Source organism: Chanodichthys erythropterus, chromosome 21, assembly GCF_024489055.1.
Source record: "Chanodichthys erythropterus isolate Z2021 chromosome 21, ASM2448905v1, whole genome shotgun sequence".
Taxonomy (NCBI): domain Eukaryota; kingdom Metazoa; phylum Chordata; class Actinopteri; order Cypriniformes; family Xenocyprididae; genus Chanodichthys; species Chanodichthys erythropterus.
In genome coordinates this window covers 15,066,339-15,090,519 of record NC_090241.1, presented here as the reverse complement: position 1 = coordinate 15,090,519, position 24,181 = coordinate 15,066,339, and the positions used below count along the sequence as shown (strand labels likewise).

At 41.7% G+C, this 24,181-nt stretch overlaps 1 protein-coding gene across 1 annotated transcript in view; it reads left to right on the top strand.

The window, feature by feature from the left end:
- The window catches only part of septin9b (septin 9b), a 75,039-nt gene that overhangs the window by 17,277 nt on the left and 33,581 nt on the right, over positions 1-24,181 (top strand). The window contains exons 2-3 of the mRNA XM_067374683.1: positions 3,369-3,633; positions 4,367-4,716. Coding sequence (XP_067230784.1) covers positions 3,369-3,633; positions 4,367-4,716 — 615 coding nt within the window. The remainder of the gene's footprint in view (positions 1-3,368; positions 3,634-4,366; positions 4,717-24,181) is intronic.

Here is a 24,181-nt window from a genome sequence, read left to right as displayed (position 1 = left end):
ATTAATATTTGTGTGCCGAGTGTGAGAAACTCGTAAGGGATTTTCAAAGCACTGTGAATATTGCAGGCACAAAGTGCTCATATATGTGTCTGGGAAAGTTTGTCTCTGGAATATCTGGCCCAACTTTAGAGGGATTGTATTTTCTCCCAAGTCATAAACAACTGGGTGGTGGGATTTTGAATCCGGTGGCCTGGACATGCATGTGATCTCTTTTAGACTGTAAGTTTTAGATTGACCATATTCACATATCCAGATTTTTTCATATAAAACATATACTGAAAGTGAGTAAGACACTTAAATGAGCAGTTCAGATTTTATTAAACTCTTAAAGTTTATGACAGTCTGCTATTAACTTTACTATCAAGCTGTTGGTGTGAGAAAATTATTCAGATGCCATTACATTAAAAGGTCAAAATAAATGTCACACAAGTGTTTAGCTCTGATTTCCATAATTATGAAAATATGAAGTATTTTATAGTTTTCCATTCAAAGAATTTATTCTTCCAAGAAGGGCATATAAGACCAGAGGCCTCATTTATAAAATGAGTGTACGCACTAATTTGGAAAATGTGGAAGAGAGGCGTGTACACATTTTTTTATGCGTACATTCATTCTCTGAATAACACACATACATACATTTTTTTTTTAGCTAATCTTTTATAGCCAAAGCAGTTTGAAAGGGAATAGACCTATGTTTTATCAATGGCTATTTCTCTACCCAGCTTTTAAAAATAGCAGGAGTACCTAAAAGTAACATACATTCACAAAGAGATATAAGTCACTTCAAACTGACAGAGATATACTATTAGACTGATTTGTATGGAAGCTCATTTCAACCACATGAGAGAAAAAAAAAAAAAAAATCATGCTTTGGTAAATCATAATTATATGAGATTAAAAAGTCAAAATAATGAAATACAAAGTCAAATTAATGACATAAAATGACAGACTTATTAGACAAAAAGTCATGATTATAAGTTGAAATGCTGAGAAAAAAGCCTTTTATCCTTATAAAATGATGTTATTTTTATCTTTATATATAATTTTGGCTTTTATGTCATAATTGAATTTTTTATCTCATAAGTTTAACTTTTTTTATCTTATGAATCCTACTTTTTATCTCAGTTATCAATTAGTATCTCAATTAGTATCCCATTTTTATATGTCATAGTTATGATTTTCTAAAGCATTTTTTTTTTTTTTTTTCTTATGTGGTGGAAATGGGCTTCCATAGATTTACTTTTACATATGAATTTAGCAGATATAGACAGAGCCTTATAAATGAATAGTGTTCTGTCTGAGAGATGTAGGCTGATTTGGATCGCAGTCCATAGTGAGTTTGTCAGTAATGCATTATTGTCTGCACAAACAACTAAAGAAGAAAAAATAAAGAATAGCACTTAATAATCGCACACATTTATTTTAAGCATGGAGTCCTTTGTCCACCATTTGAGCTGTTATATCTTAGAAGATGCTAAAATGCTTAATTAAATATCAGAACTAGAGCAGCTCCTCAGGGCATCCAGTGATCTTATGCGCTCCAACAGTGATGCTGGCACTGGCACCAAACAGGACATCTGCATTCAGACAAGCATGACAAAACAGCACACAACAGGCCACTTTTCTGATATGATATGACCTTATATGAATTTGTTTCTCTGTTTAGCGGTGTGAGGAAGATGATTATGATTCAGTCTGAGTTTTCTTGTCTCAGATGAATCTGACCATAGAGTGATGTTTAGTTTATTGGGAGAATAGTGTTCTTAGTGCATAGATAGTTGTGGCCGCATGGAGATAAAACAGAAGTAGAAAACTTGAGAGGGTGAAGGTGTCTTTCAAATAAGTACATATAAAATGAGAAAAAAATTATGATAAGCATCCAATCATGGAAAGCCAGACGTAAAGGTCCAAAATAACACCTAACTTTACAAAACACTTCACAAAAATAGTCATAAGTGAATAACGCCCTTTAAAATGACTTAAAATACATACAACAATGAGGCAATAATAATTGGTTCAAAGAAAGCATCAAAAGCAAGTAATTTTATGATTTTACTGAATAAGCTGTTAAAATGCATAATACATAGATTTACGGATTATAACAAATGCCGGCATCGGCAGGACAGTCGTGGCCTAATGGTTTGAAAGTCAGGCTGGTAACCCTGAAAAGGTTGCAAGTTTGTTTCTCAATAACGGCAGGAAATGACTGAGGTGCCCTTGAGAAGACACCTAACCCCTAATCATTCCCCAGGCACCACAGCAAAAATCGCTGGCCACTGCTCTGGGTGTGTGTCCACAGTTTGCAGTGTGGGTGTATGTGTCCACAGTTTACAGTGTGTGTGTATTCACTACTCACTAATGTGTGGGCACTAACTGGATGGATTAAATGCAGAAGACAAATTCCAAGTATGGGTTACCATACTTGGCCTTGATATGTCACTTTTTTGCAAACTCAGAGCGGGGGTTTAAACTTTTATTTATTCTCCTGTGTTAGCATTGGTTTACAAATGATAGCACTGTATGCTATATTATGATGTTTAAATTGTTTTAATATATCATGCAGCCTTAGCAAATGGTCTAATAATGCGGTTTTGAGTATCGATACATCTACCCTTTTTGAGGAACACAAGAACACGCAACAATCTCAGACAACTTAATGCATTTTATCCAATCCGCAAATTTGTATGAAGAACCAAATTAGCCATAATTTAGTTATCATGATTAGAAGATCTGGCATCTGTCAAATAATTTTAGATGTATTAAACGAGGTATGAAGAACAGACCCCAGGGCATAGTTATCCATCAATTATGATCATTTACACCCAGCCACAAACATGAGGTGGGGGCAGATGCTGGAATGGCGTGTCACATGTGCTTAATGCGTTCACCTTAAAATGCATTTTTTGTTTAAATTTCTGTTTATGTTAAACAGAAAAATCTTTGTCTTTGGCCATCTTTTGTGGCCAAATCTTTGTCCAGAGCACTGAATTTGGCTGTTCCACCCAAATGAAAATTCATTATAAAGTAAAATGGTGTTTCATAACTCTTCTGTGCTAATAAGTGCACCCTGGGTACCATGTCACTTTTACCATCTGCAGAATGTTTGCTGTGGGTTTGGCCGACCTGCCTCACAGTCTGGATGCCCTCAGCCTTCCATTACTTTTCTAACACTATAAAATATAATTGTTAGTTTGAGTACAAATGAATGGTTTCCTTTGTATTATTTACATAATTTGTATTTGAAACCTCACATCTTTTTCTAGAATTTGATGGGTAGATATACATGTGTTGACTACAGAAGATAAATCTAGAAATTTAACACACTAAATTCAAATCTAAAAGATTTATAATCTGACCTTTTCCTCCAGCTCTGAAACGCTCATTTGAAGTGGAGGATGTGGACTCCTCCTCGCACTCTTCATCACCGAGCACACGCCGAGCACCATCCAATGTTCAGCGTTCAGCCATGTCTCCGACCAGTGGAAGGTATTACGAACTGGGCTCCAATGGTACCAAGCCCTCAGACACCTCGAGGCCCAAGGCAAGAACCCCTGAACCTGTGTCACGTAGGACAGAGCTAGGCTTTGACATCTCATCCAACAACAATGGCAAAGCTATTGAAGGCTCTCCCAGGTATAAACTAATACATGCTTAGTTGCAATTTTCATGTCACTGTCAGTTACTAGATTTTTTGGGGTTTGGGGGGAAGACCAACATTGTCTTGTGTGGTATTGTCTAGCAATTCCAGTTGTGTGGTCTTGCTGTGAGCACTTTTGGTAACAATGAGAGCTGAATGAGCAAGCTTTGTGGTTCACAGACAGAATAAAATAAGACAAGGCTTTAGACACTTCACAGACTGCTTTTAATAATGCTAAAAAGTCAGAACATGGAAGAGTAAAAATGCAAAAGTGTTCTCTGGATTTACAGCATCAAAGACAAAGAAAACCTGTTCTTTGATATGTTCTTTGGATTAAAATATGCATTATATAGCAGTCAGTTTATTTTTGTGTGTTCTAAGTGAGCCATTGTATCATTCACTCAATCAATTAGTGAATGATTTGTGAATAACTTGTGAACGATTCAATCAATCAATCAAACCTTCATTCATGAACAAAATAACACTATTGTGTGTGTTGACCTTCATGGTTTTACCTACAAATCATACATTTTTGGATGAAGTCATATGACATTACCAACTTGTATAACACTTCTGAACTCACATTAAACAGTTTTAGAAACTTGAGATTTCTACTTGACTGACTTAGATTTTGAACACCAGTTTTTCAGAACTAGAACCAGAACTAGCAGTTGCATAATGCAGAGTATGTAATGCTTAACTAAAAGATAAAATGTTATTTTGTCCAAGTCCTGGCACAGCTCGGTTTGGGCTGAAGAGACCAGATGTCTTGGGCCACAGTAAGACACCTGAGATGCAGAAGCACTCAGTCACCTTCAGCAAGACACTGGAGACCATTGCCCCCATCACACGTGCAGCATCTACCATTGTTCCTCATGCCAGTGCTAAACTCCCAGAGACCACCTTCAGAAAGAGTGAGCCACCAAGCCCCGGGGATGGATCGGCAAGAAAGCATGAAATCGGTGTTACCAAAACAACAGACACCAGAGGTCATGACAATCTCCACCATCCACTGGTTACAACAAGGTGTCCATCGCCAAATCATGTCGGACGGAAATCTCCTAGTTCTGACGGGCATAGTAAGTACAGTCCAATTATATTAATTTTTTGGTCACAGTTTACAGTATATTGGCTGTCTTTAACTACAATATACTTACTTCAAAAAAAAAAAAAAATGTTGCAGTGTACTTATTGTATTCATGTTGTATTGCAAAAAAATTCCATTGAGGTGGGACATGGGCAAGTTTAGAGATTGGTTTCATGGTATGATTAGGTTTAAGGCTGGATTAAGAGGTAGGGGTAGATGTAATTAGAGATTTACTAAATTAATTACTAAAAATATAAGTACAATGTAATTACATGTATGGAATGAAGCTTTAAGATAACCACACAGCTAGACAGATGTCTTCTCATATTATTATTATTATTATTATTATTATTATTATTATTATCTTTTAAATATTTACGAGCAAATTCAATGTTTTTGAACCAGCAGTGGCGCACATATTTCATTAGTGTTCTTTTCTTTGGTGGTCTGTCCCAAGGTGCCTTTGGTCTATGGTTGGATCCTATTATCTTTAACCTCATCTCTTGCTTTAAAGGGTGTTCAAACACTGTGTGAAACATAAGTGCCTGTCATTATTGTTATTGAGGGTAGTTCTTCCAGTCTTCTGCTTCATGTGATTTCGAATTTCTGTGCTTCATCCCCCTTAGCCTGAGCTCCAAAACTTTCTATTCTGTGTTTGATCTCAGCTGGATACTGAACTTACACTGACTCTGACATCCTGAATGGGCCATTGAGTTTTGGCCCTTTACTGTCCATGAGAAATTAGCAAGATGCAAATGAGCCATGAGTGGAAGAAAGCTGCAAGGCAGCCACAGGCTTCTTACTCTGTCTGGACTGGAGCCTTTCAGTCCAGCTGTGCTTCAGACAGCCTTCATAGTGAGACATAAACATACTGTGGTAACTCAGGATCACAAAGGACCTGAGGTAGAGGAGAACTGTGCTGAATGAGAGGGAAAGTGGTCATATTTAAGTCAGTGCAGCTGTGGAGTATCTGAAAACTTTAATGGCATTTGTAGCCAAAACTATAAAAAACATCCAGAGGCTGTTTATGCCCAGACTTCATTTAAAGTTCAAAACTGTTATAATGAAGGCCGTTTATTTAAGGAGCATTAAATGTGATGGATATGCTGTCAGTTTTATTTATATTTGGTAAAATGAAGGAGGAGTGCTTTCTCTTTTATTCCAAATTTATAAGCACTTTTATGAAAGGTGGAACTATGGCTAAAGGTGGAACCTTATGGCTTAGTAGAGGTTACAACAGGTGTACAACCTACAATCAACTTACCATGTCTGACTATGATGTAATTTGCAGTCTGAAATTTTCTCTGCCTTTGTGGTTGTGAGATAGTTATGATGTTCTAGGAGCTTACGTCACATTTAGGTCATTTAGTAATATTGTTAAGGAAACTGAACAAATACATAACTTACATATATTCAGTTTTCTTTCACAGTTTATGCCATTCTGCTTTTATTGACCTGATATAAACGTATAATATTTTCATAATGCAAAGCCTTACACTCCTACCAATGTGTCTCAAAAACCTTTTATTTAATTTTTATTTTGAAACATGTTAGGTAGTTGACATTAAAGGGTTAGTTCAACCCAAATTAAAATTCTGTCATTAATTACTCATGTCGTTCCAAACCTGGAAACTCATGCGTAACCAGTGAGGTTTATTCTGGTGTTGTTAGGCAGCACATTTGAGCTTCCAGAAGAGGTTTGTTCTTGTGCGTTATTCAGGTTATGTTGAGCTTCTGCTTATGTTTGCTGATTAGTGTTTATATGTGAATAAAAGCCTAAATTAAATCTGTTCATTTTAAAAAGCAGTCAAGTCTCGCACTAAAGTTAGACTAAACTGCTTGACTCATAATCCGATCTCTTTATGAACTTTTTGAAGCATCAAAGTTTCAGTTGCGAAGACAGTCAGTGGAAGGAAATCTGACAGCATTCTGTCATCAAAAAGATCTTCATTTGTCTTCTGAAGATGAACAAAAGTCTTACGGGTTGGAACGACACAAGGGTGAATAATAATGACAATTTTCATTTTGGGGTGAACTAATTTTTTAATCATGGTAGGCACCATATATACATATATATATTACGAAAACAAGCCTATGAGGGATATACCTACAGTCTATTAAATGCATGCTCTCTATATCAAAGCGATGCACTGTATAAAGGTTCTTTTTGCCTACTGAAAGTCTTTTGGAAACATGTTTTGTCAGCTGAACAACAGTACAATCCATTGAACACATTGTACTTCCCTCACAGCCTTGTTTTCATTCCTGTCAAAAATTAAATATGGCACCACCCTGACTAAGGTCTTTTGTATCACCCCTCCAATCACAAAACATTTTTTTTTAGAGTTCCAAAGCTTGCAATCCATGCATATGGATTATGCAAGCCAGCAGTTTCTACAGACACTGTAAGAGCAGTCATCCATTTGAATAAAGTAAAGGTTGGAATATTTGTCAGTACTGCCTGTGAAAATGCATTCTGGTCTGTCTAGGAATTGCCTAATGGTTAATATTTGAAATGATAACACTGATTCAAATTTTCAAATGTGCATAGTAAATTGTGTATAGTAAACTGTAAAGCACATTGAAAAGAGAATGTCTGCTAGCAACGTAAACCTGCCATTCAGAAGTCAAATTGTGCATGTGGAAGATCAAGTGATGGACATGTGAAAGGGTAAAGGGTATAGTTAAAACAGCTTCTCACACATTTGGGTTTGATTAAAGTCATCCAAACTCCACCTTCTCACCCCTTAATATAGCACGTGCACAACAACAAACACCACTGCATATGCATACATTTTAAACAAGTCACACATGTACATCACAACCAGGTACACAACCAAACACTGATAAAACACACACAAGAAATGGCACACATCACACATGTGGAAGCTTTCTGGGCCAGCGGAGTTCCTGTAAATGCTAAAAAATAGAGGAAAGAGTGGCTAGAGCCAAGAATGATCTAATGCCTAAACAGATGCACTGTGTGTGTGTGTGTGTGTGTGTGTGTGTGTGTGTGTGTGTGTGTGTGTGTGTGTGTGTGTGTGTGTGTGTGTGTGTGTGCGTGTGCGTGTTTTCTTGTTTTCTTGTTTATATTACATTGTGGGGACCAAATGTCCCCACGATGTAATATAAACCTGAGCTCACCTACATCGTGGGGACCGGCCACCGGTACAGTATAAAATGCATTGCGGCCTATGGAAAGTCCCCACATTTCACAAAAACCTAACATGTGTGTGTGCGTGTGTGTGTTTGTATAGGCTGTATGGTTTATGAGGACACAAATGTATATAATGACATATGTATTGTAATGTAAACATGGTTAACTAGGACACTTTCTATTAAACAGTATTTTTTTTTTTTTTTATTCAAAAAATGCCGAACGTTTTAGGGTTTAGGGGTAGGGTTAGTGTAGGGGGATAGAATATACAGTTTGTACATAATAAAAACTATTATGCCCATGTAGAGCCCCCATAAAAACACATATTCAAGTATGCATGTGTGTATCTTTATGCTTTATAGGTTGATTTGTTTCTTTTCTATCCCACTACTCCCTATTACTCTGTGTGTTATGCTGTTTAGCATCTGTTAGTTCTGGTACTGGACAATGTCCTATTGAAGTCATTATCAACTTATACTGGTGCTGACTTGCCCTCAGGCACTGCACTATGGCACAAATCCCTCTTGATACATGCAAAACACACAAACATAGCATACATTTCCTAAATTCAATCAAAGCTGGTAAGCAAACATGACACTGTATGAGTTCTTGAAACTAGCATACATATTTAGCTTCTAAAAATTTTAATGAATCTTAAAACTAAGAAAATGTGGTTAAGTTAAAAGTTAAGTTTGGCTTTTTATGAACATTAAATATATTAATTAGATTTTAGAATAAAACTAGTCAACTCAGCTTGCTTTGTTTTTGTTTGTATCTAGGATAAAATAATTACAAGATAATACATAATAAAGGAATATTTTAATAAAACTTAAAAGCATAGTTCACCCATGTCCACAAGAAATGATAAATTATGAAAAAAAAAAAAAAAAAACACAGCACAGAAATGTTACTAATTTAGTGCTCATGGGTTCTCTTGTTCTGATCTGCCCTCTGTGGGACATAATTCATATCATTGTTGTTTTAAAATTTCTTATCTCTGTTATTCTACACCATTTAATTGTAACATGTAAAACATGATTGAATGGTTCATGTGAAACAATTATCTTGCATTAGGTTCACTTTATTTAATTTCATTTTTTAATTGGGGCTTGTGTATTCACTTATCCACAAAGGACTTACTTTTATGTAAAATCACAGTAACAGCTGTATATTTTGTAGTTGGCCCTATACAACTATATAGCTACATAGTATACTACTATAGTATACACAATAGTGTAAAGCTGGGAAGGCAACATCTAACTATAGTTTTGAGTGTGACAGATTAGGTTCCTTCCTGTTCATTCAGTTTTTTGGGAGCAGGAAGTGACCTCACACCAGCTTGTCTCACGTCCTTCCTTCCAATTGTTTCCCCTAGATCTGACATTTAAGAGCCTGTGAACATGTAGTATAGTATATTTTGATTTGCTTTATTTTGATTTTCTATAAAACCTTAGATCAGATCAGCTTAAATCCAGAAATGCTCAAACAACTTTTTTTTTTTTTTTTTTTTTTTTTTATGTAGCTACTGTTTAAGCAACTGACTATCCCCTGTTTTATTCTTTTAATTTAGTTGTAATTTGGTTTTCTAATTTATTCCTGACCTTGGTTCATCTGAATCCCTGGGTCCCTCCTCCTAAAGATCATGTGACTCATCCTTATTGCAGAGGTTTACTTTAAAATCTTTCCTCTTGGGTCAGTAACACTGAAGTAGAGCTGTGTCTTCTGCCTCAGTGAGGTCATACCCAGACCACCCGTCCAAACATGTTATCCATGCACAAGAGAGAGGGGCTGTCAAAATGGTGAAAAATAGATTTTTATTAACTAAGCGCCTCCTGCTGGTGCATTATGTCTATGGAAAGATATCATAAAACATGGAAACCCAACAACCTCCTTCTCTTCTCACTAGCTAAATCTGAGATAGAGAGTGGGTGTCTGAGATTTGGGAGTAGAAATAAGATACAAAGATTTTTTCATTGTTGTGAATGTGAAAAATGTTTTGTGTGCCAAATTCATTTTTAACATAAGATAGATGTAAGCAAGGACAAGTAGAGAAGAAGAGCGAAATCCTGCTCACAGAAGTCATACTATACAGACAGCAAATACTAGCAGTCACCTCCAATATTTTATTATAAATATATAATCAGTCAGTTTACTCAGTCATTGATTAATCTGTATAAAAAGGTCTTAATTATGAAGGATACAACATATCCTTTTAATCATGAAATTCAGGAGGACATTACAGGACACCAAAGACCCGAAAATTCTTTTCTTTACAGATAATGTTTTTATGGACATCTTACTGAATTAAGGGCAGTTCACACAAAGAATTATAACTATAAGGATAAGTATATCTATAAAGTTTATTAATTGTTCTAATTCTGTGAGAATAGAGTAATCCACATCACAGCTATAACGATAAAGACACAGAGAAACGATAGCACTCAAATTACTTTCAGAATGATTATTTCCAGCTAATAAATGATAAAATATATTGACAATATTCCAATCAGATTCCACATAACTTTGAAGAGCTTGAGCATGGAACGTAGTTAGGCCTTAAAGAGTCGTCATGTTGAGGCTTCCATTCTTAGAGCTCAGCTAGGCATTGGTACTGAGTGTCAGGTTCTCTGGTACTCCTGTGTTGGGAACGTTGCTTGGCCTCCTCTCACTATAGAGAATCGTTTTGTTAGAGGCTTCTGCTCCCCCGAGCTCCGTGGGGATAGCAATATCAAATAGCTATCCTTGGTAAGCTGTCCTAAATGTGTTGGATGTAGCTAGGCCTCGTCTCACTTTAGAGAATCGTCTTGCTGAAGCCTCCATCCTCAGAGCTAGACCAGGTGGTAGTACTGAGTCGTTAGGCTCCCTCTGAGCCTTTTTTGGTTACTGCCTGTACTCTGGAGCATTGTTAGGCCTCCTCTCACTTGAGAGAGTTATTTTATTGAGGCCTCTGCTCCTCAAAGCTCTGCTAGGATAGCAATTATTGATTTGTAGGCTCCCTGTGAGCCACCTTAAAAGATATCCTGAGTGTGGGGTGTTGTTAGATCTCCTCCCATTTTAGAGAGTTGTCATGCTGAGGCCTCCACTCCTAGAGCTCGGCTTGGTTGTTTGCCAAGTGGTTGGGCTCTTTGTGAGCCTCTTTGGCTGCTGCAAGTGTTGCTAGGCCTCCTCTCACTAGAGGGTGTTTCTATTGAGGCCTCTGCTCCCCAGAGCTCTGCTGGGATAGCAATTTGTGAGTTGTAGCCTCTCTGTGAACCACCTTGCAAGATATCCTGAGTGTGGGGCGTTGTTATGTCTCCTCTCGTTTAGAGAGTTGTCATGCTGAGCTCTGCTAGGTGGTAAGGTAGTATGCTAGGTTGTTAGGCTCTCTGGGCTACTGACCTCAGTGTGGAATGTTGCTAGGCCTCCTCTCATTATGAGACTCGTTGTTTTGAGGCCTCCACACTGTGGAGCATCGCAGGCCAGTTAGACTGAGTTTATGGCTCTTTCTGAGCTTTCTGAGGAAGGAGTCAAGATGGCGCAGCGGATGGCCGCCTTGGTTTGTAGCGTCTTGGTACTTTTGTTATTTTTGTTTGTTTGTCCTGTTTTGAGTAACTTTTTTCAGATCAGCTTTACTAGGGACAAACTCATAGATATCAGAAACAACACACCAAATAACTTTTTGCCAACTTTTGAACATTCAGATTGTGACAAAGCTGACCTAATTGTCACCGCTGGGCAACACTGGTACACACACACACACGCACTCACACAGAAATACTAACCTTTGTAATGGTCCACGCTCATTTCCCCCTCCCACTGTTTCTGCCGTCGACAGCGCGGGTGCACACGCAGTCCCGATGACACACAGACATGTTGAACATCATTTCTTTTCCCCTCCATCAGTATTCATAACCCTGGACATTTCACACACTCACACTGCTTGTTGTTTTATGTATTGTCCTGTCTTGTCCTTGTTTTAGTGTGTTTAATTGGGCGTGTGATGGTCGGTGTTCCGGTGTGAGATGCTGCATCGCCAAACAGAGCAATCGAGCAGCGATGCAGCATCTTTTACTGGACATTCTAGTTGGAGGATCTGCGATCATATACAAGCGCTCCAAACAATGCAAATGTGAAATTCCGTCAGCGCGGGTTTAGGACTCCACTGCCGAGTATTCATCTGGCGAATCTCCGCTCCCTAGCAAATAAAACAGACAAACTGCTTCTCACGTGCGTGAACAAGGACTTTTCAAACTCTGCACTTTGCTTCAAGGAAACCTGGCTGAAAGGAGCCATCCTATACAGCGTGCTTCATCTGCCGGGCTTCCAGCTGTTCAGAGCGGATCGCGTCACAGAGACTTCGGGGAAAACGAAAGGCGGTGGATTATGTTTTTATATCAAGGAAGGCTGGTGTACAGACGTGACAGTGTTAAAGGAGATGTGCTGCCCTGATTTAGAGGCTCTCTTCATTAACTGTAAGCCTTTTTATTCACTGCGGGTGTTTTCTTCGTTTATTCTGGTGAGTGTTTACATTCCTCCTGATGTGTGCGTGAGTGCGGCGCTAGAGCAGCTGGTTGATCAGATCACACACACGGAGCAGTGTTACCCAAACTCTTTCATTATTATTCTTTGTGATTTCAATAAAGCTAATCTCACCAGTGAACTGCTTAAATACAGACAGCACATCCCATGCCCCACCAGGGACAGTAACATACTGGACCATTGCTTCACTGCTTTAAAGGATGCATACTACTCTGTCCCCAGAGTGGCTTTGGGACTCTCTGATCACTGTTTGGTTCATCTTCTACCAGCCTACAAGCAGAAACTGAAATCTGCTAAGCCTTTGGTAAGAACTGTAAAGAAATGACATGACTAGCGAAACAGAGTGGCCTCTACAAGCCTGTTTCGACTGCACTGATTGGAGTGTTTTTGAGGCTGCAGCCACTGATCTGCATGAGCTCACTGACACCCTGACATCCTACATCAGTTTCTGTGATGACATGTGTGTTCCCACCAGGACTTATTTAACATATAACAATGACAAACCTTGGTTTACTGCAAAACTCAGACAGCTTTGCCAGGCCAAAGAGGATGCCTACAGGAGCGGGGACAAAGTCTTGTTCAAACAGGCCAAATACACACTGAATAAGGAGATCAGTGTAGCAAAGAGAAGCTATGCTAAGAAGCTAGAACACCAGCTTTCAGCTGCTGACCCAGCATCAGTGTGGAAGGGCCTGAAAACCATCACCAGCTACAAGACCCCATCCCCCAGCGCTGTGGAGAACTAACATTTGGCCAACGAGCTGAATTCATTTTACTGCAGGTTTCAAAGACCTGATCTCACACCCCACACCCACTCTGACCAGCTCACTGCACAGCCATCAACACCCTCACCCCTCCCCCTCCCCCTCCTGCTTCTCAACCTGCACTTCAGATCAGTGAGAAGGATGTATGCAGAGTCTTCAGGAAACAGAAGATAAGGAAAGCCAAAGGCCCAGACGGTGTTTCACCAGCCTGTCTCAAAGCCTGTGCTGTCCAGCTGTCATCCATCTTCACACTGATCTTCAACAGATCACTGGAGCTGTGTGAAGTCCCCTCCTTCTTCAGATGCACCACCATCATCCCTGTACCCAAGAAACCAAAAATCACAGGACTAAATGACTATAGACCTGTTGCTTTGATGTCTGTGGTCATGAAGTCATTTGAGAGACTGGTTGTGGCCTACCTGAAGTACATCACTGGACCCCTGCTGGACCCCCTGCAGTTTGCTTATCGAGCAAACTGGTCTGTGGATGATGCAGTCAATATGGGACTGCATTATATCCTACAACATCTGGACAAACCAGGAACTTATGCAAGGATCCTGTTTGTGAACTTCAGTTTGGCTTTCAACTCCATAATCCCTCCTGAATAAACTGACCCAGCTCTCTGTACCCACCTCCATCTGTCAGTGGATCACCAGCTTCCTGACAGACAGGATCTCCTCAGGGCTGTGTTCTCTACCCACTGCTCTTCTCCCTCTACACAAATGACTGCACCTCTAAAGACCCCTCTGTCAAGCTCCTGAAGTTCGCAGACAACACCACAGTCATCGGCCTTATCCGGGACAGAGACGAGTCTGCTTACAGACTGGAGGTTGAATAGCTGGCTGTCTGGTGCAGTCACAATAACCTGGAGCTGAACATGCTCAAAACAGTGGAGATGATAGTGGACTTTAGGAGAAACCCCCCTGCACTCCCCCCACTCAGCATCATGAACAGCACTGTGGAGGCAGTGGAGCCATCTCTCAGGACCTGAAGTGGGACAATCACATTGACTCCACTGTGAAAAAGGCTCAGCAGAGACTGTACTTCCTTCGCCAGCTAAGGAAGTTCAACCTGTCACAGGAGCTGCTGACACAGTTTTACTCAGCTGTTATTAAGTCAGTTTTTTGCACTTCTATATCTGTTTGGTTTGGGTCAGCCAGCAAATCATATATAAGAAGACTGCAACAGATTGTTAGGACAGCTGAAAGGATAATTGGTATGCACCTGCCCAACGCCCAACCTTCAGGACTTGTACAACGCCAGAGTGAAGAAACAGGCAGGTAACATCATCACAGATCCCTCTCACTCTGGACAGCCTGTTACTGTTCTTTGTGCACTAGAACATCTAGGCATAAGAACAGTTTTTTTCCCCAACGCTGTCTCCAGCTTAAACAGCTAACATAGCAATTACCCCTGTTTTAGTATTCACTTTTTGTCACGATCACCTGTGAGAGTGCCTTCAGCCTCTAGAGGGCACTCCTTCCCGGACTCATTGTTTCACTCATTTCATGAACTACATTTCCCATATACACTCCCTGGACTAATTACCATTCATCATTGCACCCAGCTGTTTTGTGTTTGTTAATTAGTGTTTGTCTATTTAATCTCAGTTGTGTCTGTCCCTGGTTGTGGTTCGTTGTTTTTTGTTACGTGCTCTTTGTTTCTCTGGCTTTTTGTTTTATGGACTGGGATTCTGGATTTTGACCCCTTGCCTGGCTTTGGATATATGTTTCTGGATTCCCCAATAAACAACCGCTGCAATTGGATCCTATCTTCTTGTTTTTTTATGTGCACCGTGACAGAACGAACCACCATTATAAGGATCCAGCAGCATGAGGACTATTCCGTCAGCCACTTGCAGGGAGCGTGTGGCACTGCTTGGGGCAGTGATGGCTCTACGCCAGGAGGGAGAAGAGGTAGGATGCTTCGCCAAGGTCTTTTGGACGATGGCGGTGGGGCTGAGATACAACGACGTGGCGCTGAAGGATACTTTTAATTGCTGTCTCGACGATCCTCTTCCTCAATGTGAGATGGAGGGGCTACGGAGTTTAGATTTCTGGAGGTTCGCCACATATCTTCGCCGTCGGAGGGAATGGACCTCACTGAGTCAGCCAGGCAGTTTGTATGCTCCAGCCCATGATTCCGTTTCAGAAGGCATTGAGGAGGTGGGCACTGAGCCTCAGCTTCACCCCGGTAAAGGGAGGAGGAGGAGGAGAAGGAAGAAGTCTCCAGCTAGTGAACCCGTTCCAGTCAGTGAGTCCACTTCAGAGCCCGCTTCAGCCAGTGAGTCCACTCCAGAGCCCGCTCCAGCCAGTGAGTCCACTCCAGAGCCCGCTCCAGCCAGTGAGTCCACTCCAGAGCCCGCTCCAGCCAGTGAGTCCACTCCAGAGCCCGCTCCAGCCAGTGAGTCCACTCCAGAGCCCGCTCCAGCCAGTGAGTCCACTCCAGAGCCCGCTCCAGCCAGTGAGTCCACTCCAGAGCCCGCTCCAGCCAGTGAGTCCACTCCAGAGCCCGCTCCAGCCAGTGAGTCCACTCCAGAGCCCGCTCCAGCCAGTGAGTCCACTCCAGAGCCCGCTCCAGCCAGTGAGTCCAGTCCAGAGCCCGCTCCAGCCAGTGAGTCCAGTCCAGAGCCCGCTCCAGTCAGTGAGTCCACTCCAGAGCCCGTTCCAGCCAGTGAGTCCACTTCAGAGCCCGTTCCAGTCAGTGAGTCCACTTCAGAGCCCGTTCCAGTCAGTGAGTCCACTTCAGAGCCCGCTCCAGTTAGTGAGTCCACTTCAGAGCCCGCTCCAGTCAGTGAGTCCACGTCAGAGCCCGTTCCAGTCAGTGAGTCCACTCCAGAGCCCGCTCCAGTCAGTGAGTCCACTCCAGAGCCCGTTCCAGTCAGTGAGTCTACTTCAGAGCCCGTTCCAGTCAGTGAGTCCACTTCAGAGCCTGTTCCAGTTAGTGAGTCCACTTCAGAGCCCGCTCCAGTTAGTGAGTCCACGTCAGAGCCCGTTCCAGTCAGTGAGTCCACTTCAGAGCCCGTTCCAGTCAGTGAGTCTACTTCAGAGCCCGCTCCAGTCAGTGAGTCCTCTCCAGTCAGTGAGTCCACTACAGAGCCCGCTCCAGTCAGTGAGTCCACTCCAGAGCCCGTTCCAGTCAGTGAGTCTACTTCAGAGCCCGTTCCAATCAGTGAGTCCACTTCAGAGCCCGCTCCAGTTAGTGAGTCCACTTCAGAGCCCGCTCCAGTTAGTGAGTCCACGTCAGAGCCCGTTCCAGTCAGTGAGTCCACTTCAGAGCCCGTTCCAGTCAGTGAGTCCACTTCAGAGCCCGTTCCAGTCAGTGAGTCCACTTCAGAGCCCGTTCCAGTCAGTGAGTCTACTTCAGAGCCCGCTCCAGTCAGTGAGTCCGCTCCAGTTAGTGAGTCCACTTCAGAGCCCGTTCCAGTGAGTGAGTCATCTTCAGAGCCCGCTCCAGTCAGTGAGTCCACTTCAGAGCCCGCTCCAGTCAGTGAGTCTACTTCAGAGCCCGCTCCAGTCAGTGAGTCCACTTTAGAGCCCGCTCCAGTCAGTGAGTCCACTCCAGAACCCGTTCCAGTCAGTGAGTCCACTTCAGAGCCCGTTCCAGTCAGTAAGTCCGTTCCAGCTCGTGAGTCCGTTCTTGAGATCACTGAGGAGGTGGGCGCTGAATCTTCGCTTCCCACACGGAAGAGAAGGAAACGGAGGAGGAAGGCTCCAGCCAGTGAGTCCGCTCCAGCCAGTGAGTCCGCTTCAGCCAGTGAGTCCGCTCCAGCCAGTGAGTCCGCTCCAGCCAGTGAGTCCGCTCCAGCCAGTGAGTCCGCTCCAGCCAGTGAGTCCGCTCCAGCCAGTGAGTCCGCTCCAGCCAGTGAGTCCGCTCCAGCCAGTGAGTCCGCTCCAGTCAGTGAGTCCGCTCCAGTCAGTGAGTCCGCTCCAGCCAGTGGGTCCGCTCCAGCCAGTGGGTCTACTACAGAGGCCGCTCCAGCTAGTGAGTTCATTTTGGGTGTGCCACCGCCTCACCCTCATAAGCAGAGGAGGAGGAGAAGGGCTTCCTCCATCCTACAAGGCCTGGAGGCCACTCTAGAGGTTGTTCTTTGTTTCTCCAAGCGCCTTGCCCTGCCGGCGCCACCGAAGCGCCTTGCCCTGCCGGCGCCACCGAAGCGCCTTGCCCTGCCGGCGCCACCGAAGCGCCTTGCCCTGCCGGCGCCACCGAAGCGCCTTGCCCTGCCGGCGCCACCGAAGCGCCTTGCCCTGCCGGCGCCACCGAAGCGCCTTGCCCTGCCGGCGCCGCAGCCCCAGTCTGAGCACGCTGCCGTCCCAGAGCAGCCCCAGTCTGAGCACGCTGCCGTCCCAGAGCAGCCCCAGTCTGAGCACGCTGCCGTCCCAGAGCAGCCCCAGTCTGAGCACGCTGCCGTCCCAGAGCAGCCCCAGTCTGAGCACGCTGCCGTCCCAGAGCAGCCCCAGTCTGAGCACGCTGCCGTCCCAGAGCAGCCCCAGTCTGAGCACGCTGCCGTCCCAGAGCAGCCCCAGTCTGAGCACGCTGCCGTCCCTGAGCAGCTCCAGTCTGAACCCGCTGCCGTCCCTGAGTACTCCGCTCTCCCTGATACGGCCACGAAGCACCCTTGGCCAGCCCTGTCGCCATCGTCCAAGCCTTCTGCCCTGCTGCCGCCGTCCAAGCCTTCTGCCCTGCCGCCGCCGCCCAGATCTTCTGTCCTGCCGCCGCCGCCCAGATCTTCTGTCCTGCCGCCATCATCCAAGCCTTCTGCCCTATCGCCGCCGCCCAGGCTTTCTGCCCTGCCGCCACTGCCCAGGCCGTCTGAACCGTTGGAACCAGCCTGGTCAGTTCCTCCGCCACCACCCTGGCAATCAGCCAGGATTTCAGAACCGTTGGAACCAGCCTGGTCAGTTCCTCCGCCACCACCCTGGCAATCAGCCAGGACTCCAGAACCACTGGAACCAGCCTGGTTAGTTCCTCCAGCACCACCCTGGCTATCAGTTGGGCACCCTGGATCTGGCCCACCATCCCTCCCCCTGATCCTCCTCCTGTCCACCTCCCTCCTGAGTTTTTTTTTTGTGTTTTTGTTTTTTGTCTGGTGGAGCGTCTGGTAGCCGCTCCTTTGAGGGGGGGTAATGTCACGATCACCTGTGAGAGTGCCTTCAGCCTCTAGAGGGCACTCCTTCCCGGACTCATTGTTTCACTCATTTCATGAACTACATTTCCCATATACACTCCCTGGACTAATTACCATTCATCATTGCACCCAGCTGTTTTGTGTTTGTTAATTAGTGTTTGTCTATTTAATCTCAGTTGTGTCTGTCCCTGGTTGTGGTTCGTTGTTTTTTTGTTACGTGCTCTTTGTTTCTCTGGCTTTTTGTTTTATGGACTGGGATTCTGGATTTTGACCCCTTGCCTGGCTTTGGATATATGTTTCTGGATTCCCCAATAAACAACCGCTGCAATTGGATCCTATCTTCTTGTTTTTTTATGTGCACCGTGACACTTTTAGCAGTACTTGAGAGAGAGTAAAAATTAGTAGTTTTATATATATATATATATAAACCTGGTGAATAAAGCTTATTCTGATTCTGATTCTGAAACTTGGTATTGCCCTTGGGTTAGAGTGTTGCTTAGGTCTCTTGGTTGAGGCCTCCACGCTTCAGGGCTGCCTGAACAGGAGTTCTGAGTGTAAGGCTCTCTGTGAGCCTCCTTAGATACTTGCCTGAATATGAACTTTGTTAGGCTTCCTCATTTAAATTCATCCTGTTGAGGCCTCTGTTTTTGAGAAGCTCCAGTCTATGATCGTGTTGCTGGTGTGCACCATAGGGATTAAGACTACTTTGAGTCCTTTAACTTAGCTCAGCTGATGGGCACTCATTCCTCCAGTATGGCAGTGTGGGTATTCCGTTCCCCATAGCGACCCCTTGGGGACACAGTATAGAGTTCCCTTTCGAAAGAGAACGTCTTAGGTTATGCATGTAACTATGGTTACCTGAAAATAGGGAACAAGATGCTGCGTCCCTTTGCCATGCTTTCAGTATTCTGGCAAACGTCTCCTTTCAGACAAGAAGTGGATGACGTTTTGCTGCCCTTCTATACTCTCGGTCACACCAGTGGTGATGTCATAGGTTGTCGCCTACCAATGTCAAGTTCATTGTCATGTTTAGACTCATGCTTCAGACACCTGTCATGCTGGAGGCATTCCCCATAGTGACCCCTAGGGGACGCAACGTCTCATTCCCTATTCTTAGGGAACCATGGTTATGCATAACCTGAGACATTCTTTTTATCTACAGTATTCGGACATACTACTCTGTTGGCGTAGTGTTTTTCGCATACCATATAGTTGAGAAGTATTCACTTTTGCACTCAGCGATACTGTACACAGCCTCAAAGAAAGTGAGGAAATCTGTAACAAACACACCCACTTGCACTCTGGAGTGTCCGATTGTTTTTGATAAAGTTGTGTGTAATGCTGACAGAGGACTCCTCTGTCTCTGAGAAGAGTTGAGCTGAGATGCGTCACTGGAAATATGACAGTCCTCTCTTGATAAAATTTCCGGAAACATGTGTTTACTTTATATGGTGGGAGGGAGGTCAGAGGTCACACAAGTTTCCCACCACAGTGCAAACCATTCAAATGACTTTACTGTGGGGCCTCTCTGACTTTATTCTCAGTCTGCCCCTTTTGTCTTATCATAGATATTCTATGTGCTTGATTGCCATCTGATTTCTCTCTCCCTCTTTATCTCAGATTTTTTTTGTTATTTTTTTTTTGTCCCAATATAATTATTTAAACACTTTAGTCTTTTAATTTCATAAGAGGTTGTTCAGTGTAGCCTTAAATTATGACTGAGCTTTAGAAGAATGTATCATATCAATGAAGACCAACACTAATGTGGTGAGTGACATGTAGCAAGACATAATATCTCATGAAATCAAAAACCCCTTCAAAACCCTTCATGTTATTACCAGGTGTAAATAGTGTTCTGTCTCACCTAACCATTTAAAATTTATCTTAAATCCAGGTGTAAAAAGGGATTTTGGATTTGTTGATTTCATATATATTATACTTACACGCAAACAAATAATGTGCATATGTACAGTACCAGTAATTGTACTATTTTTTAAGTTAGAATGATAGGCAGTAACATGACGATAAGGTGGAATGAATCTTGATCTCTCTGAGCAGAGCCATCCATCCTCACAATACAAAAAATTATTATAACAAGTAGGGGTGTTCAATAAAACCAGTATCTATTTCTGTTACGATAACAAAATGATTTATTTTGGATAAAACTAAATTTGGTCAGTTTATTTTAACAGTCATTTTAAATTTAAGTCTGATCTACTCATAGTTTCAATATAGCAAGTAGGCTATGCCTATAATTATTATTTTAAAACATTTATGTAAATATCTTTTAATTAAAACAATAATACTAAATGTTAATAACAAATAAAAGGAAAAGTTTTTTAATTAAGTACATAGGTGTCATTTGAAATGTCCATTTCCATTTTTCATTTGAAATGTCCATTTCCATGTTTCATTTCCATTTGAAATGAAAACTACTGAAAAAAAAGCAGCTGGAACCCATGTTCAACAAACAGAAAAGACATCTCCAATCCCTCATTCATCATTTAAATTCACTCTTTTGTTGTAATTTTAATTGTTTATCCAAAATATTGTGCCGTCACCTGGCTCAGCTGTTATCCAGCAAGCACAAATGAGAAATTGCATCTAACTTTTTTTTTATTTATTTTTTTATTATTCATTACAATTTGTTTATTCATTTTGAAGTCATTAAAATGCCTTTTTGATAAAGGTATTCGACTTCGGGCGAATACCCTAACAAGGATCATCACATAGGGATATTATTTGAACCACAACCTCACCCCTTCCCCCGCAGTGGTCTGACTGCATCGTATGTTTGCAGTGGACTCTGATGAAAAGCATTGATGTCTGTCTTTAAAGGAGAGAAAGAGAAATGATTTAGTCTGTGGGGGGTGCAAAACAACCTTTGACCTATCTTATGTTGCCTGTGTGTTCTGCATATTATGACCTCATGACTCACAGCTGTCAGCCTCAGGTTACAGAACAGCAGGGTTCATCCAGCTCTAGGGGGTGATGAACAACACTATTCATGAGAGATGTGATGTGGACCTGTGGATTGAGTAACTGTAAACATGTTAGAAGCAGTGCAGCAGTGCAGCAAATGACCAGACAACTGGAATAAATTAACAAACTTGATTACAATACACTGTCTGTCTTTTACTATACCTCAGAGAAATAGGCTTTAAAAAAATAACCAATTTTCCCAAGGTTGTTTTTCCCTTTTTAAAGGGTTAGTTCACCCAAAAATGAAATTTCTGTCATTAAGTGCTCACCCTCTTGTCGTTCCAAACCCGTACAACCTTCGTTCATCTTCGAAACACAAATTAAGATTTTTTTTTATGAAATCCAAGAGTTTTTATCCCCCATAGAAGGCAAATGAATTACCGTCATTTGTGGCACATAAAAGTAGTAAAAACATAGTTAAAATAGCCAATGTGACTACAGTGGTTTCAACCTTAATGTTATGAAGCACCGAGAATACATTTTGTGCACAAAAACAAAACAAAAATAATGACTTTATTCAACAAATTTGTCTCTCCCCTGTAATTCATAAAAAAATATTTAAAAAAACTCTTGGATTTCATCAAAAATATCATAATTCAGCTGTTCTGAAACCGAATTTCCCATTTCAGGGTAAGTCAACTCAGAGTTCAAATTTTAATTCAGAGTTTGCTGAACCTCCTTTCTGGAATACACCCCATGTGTTTGTCTTGTTGTTCATTGGGGGTATTCCAGAAAGCAGGTTATGTGACATACCTGGGTATGTTTAAGAGTAAGTAAGCAGATAACCTCAACTTTTGGTTCCAAAAACGGAGGTAACTTTCAGGGTATGTAAGTAGCCATAGCAACTTACTCTCTGCAGTTTGTTGCAGGAAAACTTACTCCGTAGCAGGTTATGTTCCAGGGTTGGTTTGCTTAAGAGGTATTCAGATGCGTGTTATATAATTAATATAGTTATATTAATGTTACTAAATTTGTTATATAGTTACAGTTATATATCCAATACTATATATATATATATATATATATATATATATATATATATATATATATATATATATATATATATATATATATATATATATATATATACCAGCATACCTCGAGTAAGCAAGGTTTGGGTTAATCAATCAAGAGTTAAGGGTATGTGACGGTAAGTTAACCTTGCTTTCTGGAAAACCCCCCTGGTCTTGTTGTGTGAGCATGCGGTTTCGAGGTTGCTTGGACAAGACTGTACGCTCTTCTGTCCGTGTGTGTTGTTTACATATACCCTGAACTCTTGTCTGATTAACCCAAATCTTGCTTACTCGAGGTATGCTGGTTCCAAAAACACATCCAGGAGTAAATTCAGCCAACCCAGAAATGGGTACTAAGAAAAAGCATGCTGTTCTACTTCCTTCTTCTTCTTTTGTTTAATGGCGATTTACATAACCTACTTAATGTACATGACCACCTATTTGGTGGTTGTGCAATATTTTTGTTTAATATTTTTTCACTTTATAAAAGTGATTTAAAAAAATAAAAAATATATAAATACTTACCATTTTATTTTTTATCTCAACTCAGTGCACATGATAGTGGTATATCAACACGGAAACACGGGGAGGTACATCTGTGTTGCCCTCAAAAATTGATCAGATTGATTAGATGAAGGATGTGTATAGGATGTGACATGATCATAGAATTCGGACATGCCTTCCTACCACTGTATGCTGCCTGTGAGGCAGTATTTTTCAGCTAGCTTTGCATGTTTGGACACAGAGTGAATTAGTTCAGAAAACCAATCTTAAAAAGTAATCAATGTCTGACCGTGGATTATGGCTTCAGTGAACCATTGAGACTCTTTAAGATGTTTGTAGGTGACAGCTTTACTATAACCACATATCATCCTCAACCTAAATGTCCTCGAGTTGTTTAGGACAGAAAAACACCAGGGGACAGGAAGGTATTAAACCCAAACCTTTTCCAGATAAGACAGAGCTGCAGTCTTAAATCTCTGAAGGCCTTAAGAATGAGTCATCCTCACTGCCTCGGTACTAAGAAAGCTGTGAAATCAATTCCATATGCTGTAATTATAAAGCGTGCCTTTCACTATCATATCTAATCTTGCACAGCCCAGGCTTCCTCCTCTACACTTTCTATCTCTCTGTCTTTTTGTCTCTCTCTGACTGGTTTTTATTCATTTTGCTCTTGGGCAGTGATACACCTTAGTTTGCTTTCTGATAACTTCCTGTGGGGAAAACAACATAAACATTCATTCTAGAATAACAAACAATTCCAGTATAGAATCTCAGGAAGAGGCTGACTATGTGTGAAGAGCAACAACCGGCCAGTAATATTTGAATGTTTATGGTGGTTATCATTAAAAGGAAGTTATGTTGTCAAACCTCTAAGGACCAATCTTGTATGTATATGCGTAATTAAGATAAGCAGAAAAAACCCACAGGAAGTCTCTCTCCCACTCTCTCTCTCTCTCTCTCTCTGTCTTTCTCTGGTCAAGAGTTCCTGAGTAGCATAATGTAGCTGTTCTCATATGTATTAGGATTACACATGAATGCATCTCTGACAGACTACTTCCTGTACCCTAAAATCATTGTCTAGCCTCTCTTATTATTCTCAGTCTCTTAATAGTTGTTTATACGGTGTTGCCATCTCAAAAGGCTGAAATAAACGCTGAACATGTGACTGTCGTATCATTACAATCACAGTGTAGAACGCAGTTGTAGGATGTGGTTACTCTTAGACACAGGAAACTGCATTAGTTTGTCTCATAAGAATTGTTTCAAATGAAGCTTCAGAATAAGTAATGATAATATTTTTTTTTAGTTTAAAAACCCATATTTTGAGAACAAATTTTATTATTGGAGGAACATACCAGTAGTTTGAGCCAAAATATAAATATGTTAATATA